At 26.3% G+C, this 6,304-nt stretch overlaps 1 protein-coding gene across 1 annotated transcript in view; it reads left to right on the top strand.

The window, feature by feature from the left end:
• Positions 1-2,760: 2,760 nt before the first annotated feature.
• LOC105623747 (monocarboxylate transporter 10) overlaps positions 2,761-6,304 on the top strand; it is a 17,053-nt gene continuing 13,509 nt past the window's right edge. Inside the window, exon 1 of the mRNA XM_012205128.1 lies at positions 2,761-3,253. Within this exon, the coding sequence (XP_012060518.1) occupies positions 2,761-3,253 (493 nt within the window). The remainder of the gene's footprint in view (positions 3,254-6,304) is intronic.

The following is a 6,304-nucleotide window of genomic DNA, read 5'->3' as shown; positions in this document are numbered from 1 at the left end:
CGAAGTTGAAAAGGTATTAGTCGCCCGTAAAATTTTAAACTGAAATAACTTGCATAATTTGAAAAATTTTGTTATATCATACATCGTTGTATTCGTTAAAATGAAAGATATAATTTTTATTATATCGTAATATTTATTTTACGTGCAAAAATTTTGTGTGTGTGTGTGTGTGTGTGCGTGCGCGTGTGCGCCCGCGCGCGTTCGTTTCTCTACATCGATAATTTTTCTAAATAATCATTATTTGCAATGAAGTTCAGTTAGAACCCTTTAATTTGACATTATATGTATTAGATCTATTTCTGTTACAAGATAAAAAAAGAGTTTTTTATTACTTATACGGGGATACCTTACATACTTTTAATTTAAATACATTTAATAGCATAAGGTATTCTATTCATAAGGATGCGCAGTCATCTTGCTCTTTGATCAATCAAAATGTTGCCTCAAATTGCAAAAAGGAACCTGATTGCTATCACATGCATTTCATTGACTTTGGGACAAGCATTTAATTGGTTCTGATTTAGTCCTCATTATGCATAATTATGGAATATCTAATATTCTTATACCATGTCTATAATCCCTGAAAAATTTAAAAGATTTTTTTTAAACAATTCTACAATATGCATGACGGACACCGGTATTCAATAAATTGAATACTTTTATTAGAGTACAAAAAGATAATTTATCTACTCTCTCGCACTCAAATGTCAGAATTGATTGCAGTGATAATGTCTCATACGTAAGCTAACCGGACGTTTATTAAAAACGAGAACAAGAACTAAACAGAAATATTAACATTCTATTGTTCCAGAATATAATAAAGTTAATTTTGAACATGAATTCGATTGGAACAATATTAGATTTTAAACGAAAAAAAATTTAAATAAGAGATTGATTTTCAAAATGACACATATTTGAAAGCAAAAGCACAGGATTAAACAGGATAAAATAATACTAATATCTTAGTAAAGAAATATCCATTATATTTCAACCTTTTCATGAATTTTTGATTCTTCCATACTTTTATTTATTAATTCTTTGCATAAACATGTTTACCTATTTGATAGTCTCTCATAAGCTCACAACATCTCGCACGTTACACTTGTTATTTTTATTAAAAATAATAAATTTTGCAACCTTAGCCATTTAAAATGTAACACTACGAAATTAGATCACGTAATCTATTTGAAAAAATTTGACATTTTTTTATAAATAATTTATGATATAACGACATAAGTTTTTAGTAGTTAAAAAGCATCAAAAAAAGAAGCTAATTTTGTTCATTTAGAAGATGGAGTTAGTAATAATAGTTAGTAAATGAATCATTTTACCCCGCGATCCATTTTATCCCATCTTCCTCTATTCAATTCTTTAAGGTCACATAAACGACATCGCCACTTTTTAAAATGGAATTATGAATTTTTTTACATAATAAATGATTCCTCTAATTATTTCGCATGTAAAAGTAGCAGGATAAAGCTTGGACATGAATCCGATTCGATTAAATAAAAAAATATGTATATCGACATATTACTCACTTATATGTAGAAGAAAGACCCCCCCCCATTATGAAATACATTGATTACATATGAATACATTTTAATTAAATGCTAGAAATCTATGGATAGATTTTTAAAAATAATAGATCATTTTGAAGGGAATTTAATAAGCTTTAAGGTAATTAATTAAATTTAATTTAAATTATATATTTTTTTTAATTAAAGGAATGTAAAAAGTGAGCAAATTGCGAAGTCAAAAAAATTGTGTTTCTAATATGAGATATCCCGAGAAATCGATAATAAAACGCAAAGTCATATCACATCGATATTGCAATTAAAAAACTTTATTTGATGTTTCTAAAATACAAATAAACACAGCCAGCATTCGCGAGAAATGAGCATGCGATGGATTATATTCAGAATTTGTCTTCAGGTAGTTGAAACCAAACAAAAATAGATACTTGATGTTTCAATTGTCCTTTTTATTATTGTATAATAACATTTATACTTTAGCAACGATTTTCACTATGATATATATGTAGGAGCATAGGTTATTTCATATTAAAAATACCCTGGGTATCTCATGTTATGATTTCTACATCTTATGGTTTTACGATTATCAAATCTGACTCTTGTAATTCAACATATTTTTTTATTAGTACAATTTTACTCTATCACTCCATGAAGAATTTATCGTTAAATATTTACTTATTAAATAATAAAAGTTTAAAGGCTTATCTCAATGAAACTTGAAGACACCCAAATTCTAAAATGTTTTTTACAACGACTAGGTATGATCTAATAATAAATTTTCCACTAAATAGTTTTCAATCCAAGAGCAATAAATTCATGATGGAACCAATAGATAGCGTTTATTAATTTAATAGAAACGCTATCTCCTATTAGGTGTCTCTCATGATAGGGGGCTTTCCTCTATTATCTTTGTACGAATGTTTACATATTTTATACTTTAGTCTAGCACAATTTAATATGAAATTTCTCTATCATAGAATATCTCGTAAATTATTTATTTTTTGGAACTGTATCTTAATATACTTTTATGCACAGAATAATGCGATGAATCAATTGTTGTAAAGAAAGTACATAATTGCTTTTTAAAAAGACACGTAATTGCAAATTAATAATTTTTTGTGCACTTTAATTTAGTGTATAAAATTCGAATTAAAACGTTTTTTTTTAGTTTACAGTTACTTCTTCAACGAGCACAGCCAATAATCAACACAGATAACTGACAATAACAATGGCGATCGGCGAAGAAACTGATAATGGGGGCATTAGCGGCTTCGGTCTAGAAGATGACGCTGCCGGATCGATCCGAATAGTCAATCGCACAACCGCAGATGATCCGATCGGCACATCAAGTCATGTTCAGGCCGACCTTGATAATTTCGATTCAGGCAATCCCCTTCTGGCCGAGAGCGCGGTAGTAACGATTGATGCACCGATCGGAAAGTTGAGGAGAATACATAAAATGGAGAATGCGGTGGCGTCACAGACGGATAGTAGTGCGATGTGTCGAAAAGGAGATTTCGATGATGAAAACCACGCAAACGAGCTGGCGAATACGATCGTCGAGCCACCTGATGGTGGTCTCAGGGCCTGGATGATTATGATCGGTAGCTTCACAATCAACGGTGTACTCTTCAGCATCATCAACTCGTATTCCCTCATCTATCAAGAGCTACAAAAACGACTGATAGAAGCCGGCGAAACCGAAGTCTCCTCCAAAGCAGGTACGAAACTTTTCCACAATATTAATTTTAAAAGAGATAATATTGGCACATTAATTTTACTTCTTAATTTTGTAAGAAATAATTATCATAAGTAAGTTTATTATAAGTAAGTTTATCGATTTTTGTTTTATCGATTTTTTTTCTATTGTAATCTTAGAAAGCATAAAATTTATAAACAATAAAAATATGGACTATGAGTTAGCGTGAGAAATAGTGCGCAAATCAATAATGTCAATTTTAAAAAATTAATAAATATAATATAAAATGAATATTCCAGCTCTAAATTTGAACTATCTTCAATAATAACATTTACAGTAAAAAATTAAAAATTACGAAGGATCAAAATTAGTCGCATTTACAAATTTAAAAATTAAAAAGATCACATATGGTTGCATTTACATCACCATAATAAAATTTATTTGCTTTAATTAGCTTCAACAATGATAATATTACGATACAATCGTTTGATTACAACTTTTATATGAGGAAGTTTAAGATGATTCTTTATTAAATCGAGTTATCATAGAAATGTCTAATTTTTTTATATAATGAAGTACTGAAATTGACATATTCAAAATTCTACGATAAGTCAACGATAAAATAAGAGAGAAAAAAATATTGAAAAGATAATCTCTCATATATAACTTAGTAATAGATAAAGCAGACGCTTTTTTGATTAACTACACACAAATCTTATCATAGATTGTTCTCAAAAACGAGATTATAGATTTAAAAAATTACGATTGTAATGATCATAGAAAAATAATAGATCAACAACTTTATCCAAATTATGCAGATATTTATTATATAATTTTAGGTAGATCCTGGTGAAGCACCCCAAATTTTTTCGGCACTTTATTTAATTAGGTGTTTAGTCAAACAAATTTTTCTATCCAAATAATAAAAAAAGTAATATAAAAATGTGCACACATTCATGCTGTCTAAAAACCAGGTTTTGAATTATTGAATTTGGAAGGGAATGTTAACGAGTGTTTCAACAAGAATAAAAAAATAAATAAATAAATAAATTTTAATAATTATTTATTGCTTCCGAGAGTGTTAGAATGATAAAACATCAATGTCTTTTGTGATTTTTTTGGATATTCTTAAAACAAAAAGCATTGCATTTTTTCAATATAATTTGTTCTTTATATTGTTATTATCATAACAATATATATATATATATATATATATATATATATATATATTGAAAACAAGATTTTTTTTCAGAAAATTTGTTTCTATTTCTGTTTCTAAATTTATTTCTATGAAACCTGTTTTTACTTTTTAATTATATTTACCATGTACTACTACTATATATATATTTAATATTATAATATATATATAAATATATTTAATATTTATATTAATTTATTCAGAGAAATTAAATTAAATTATTAAATTATTAAATTATTAAATTATTAAATTAAATTATATTGAAATACTTTGAATCCTAAAGATAATTATTGAAAAAAATGATAAGTAATGCGCGCAAAACATATAATACTTTTACAGTTTATAATAATACTTTTTACAGTTTGTTGTATGTACTGAAATATTATTGAAATACTATAAATTCTAAGAAAAATTAATGAAAATATCTGAAAAGTAATAAAGTAAGAATGAAGTATGTGTAATATTTTTACAGAGTCATTATTAAAAGTTACTAAAAACAAAAACAGGATAATTAACATATTGGAATTAATAATTGAAAGAATGTAATGAAATCTGCTGAAAAATAATGAAATCAGTTAACATTGTAATAAAAAGTGTTCAATTTAAAAGAATTATGAAGAAAATTTATACAGATTTATATTTAAAGAAATTGAATACTGAATTATCATCCTATTTGTTGAAAATGAAAAATAATGCACATACAGAGGAAAGTCACTGATATCATTTTGTTTTTAGACAATATTTTTTAAACAAAAGATAAAAATAAAACTTTAAAAACATAAATACAAATTAAAAAATTCTTCTATCAGATAATATAAGCAGTTTTTATATTATTGTTGCAATTTTGCAATAATTAATTTTTTCGTAAAATAAACAAAAATGAGTATCTAACAAAATGGGCTTCAAAACTGATACAATAAGTAGTATGTAATGCTACATATTCTTATTCTTTTTCTTTTACAGAAATTATCTGTATAAAACACAAGTAAATATATATATAAGATTTTCCAGAATCTTTTCACTTCGTTATAAAACATTTTTATTGAATTATATGCATATTTATTTTATACTGTTCTGCAAGATACAAATATGGTATGTAACACGATAGTTTTCAGGAGTTTTTCCATATATGCACGATTGCGTTCAGCTCCAATAGAGCTATTTGATATTATAAAGCAACATTATAAAGATTAAGTTAGCTGATCTATTTTACAGACAGGTGACGGTTTATCCCAATTTTAAATTTAAAATCATATTATGAAAAAATTAAGAGAAAAAATAATATAAATAAAACTGATTTAGAAAAGCATTTAAAACGACGTAATATTAATATAGTCAATAATATAGTCACTATTATTTAAACTACGCAATTTGCAAAAGAAAATCGTAGAAATTTTTTATTTTCGCAATTGTATTAAATTCGTTTTTAACTGATTTGGTAGAAACAAGTATAACGAATACGAATTATACGACACACAAATATACGAATTATACGACCACAAATATACGAATTATAAGTCTGTACTTCTTTAATTAGCTAAACACATCATGATTTTATTAGTATTAATAAAATGTAGTTAGTTTTTGAGAAATAAGGGGGTGTCGCTTTAGGAGACCTATGTCGGCTTTTCTCTAATATTCTTACAATTTATTGTACACTGAAATATGCTAAATTCTGAGGAAAATTATGAAAATATTTGAAAGAATGAAATAAGAATACAATATAGTACAATATAGTATAATATATTTACAGATTTTATTATTTTTAATCTCTCTCTCTCTCTCTCTNTNTCTNTCTNTNTCTCTCTCTCTTACTCTATCTTACTACNTCTCCTCGTACGTACGTACTACTACTTCTACTACTACTACTACTAC

The sequence above is a fragment of the Atta cephalotes genome, assembly GCF_000143395.1.
Source record: "Atta cephalotes unplaced genomic scaffold scaffold00063, whole genome shotgun sequence".
NCBI classification, from domain to species: domain Eukaryota; kingdom Metazoa; phylum Arthropoda; class Insecta; order Hymenoptera; family Formicidae; genus Atta; species Atta cephalotes.
The sequence above is the reverse complement of the archived record's forward strand: the minus strand, read 5'-3'. Positions and strand labels throughout refer to the sequence as shown.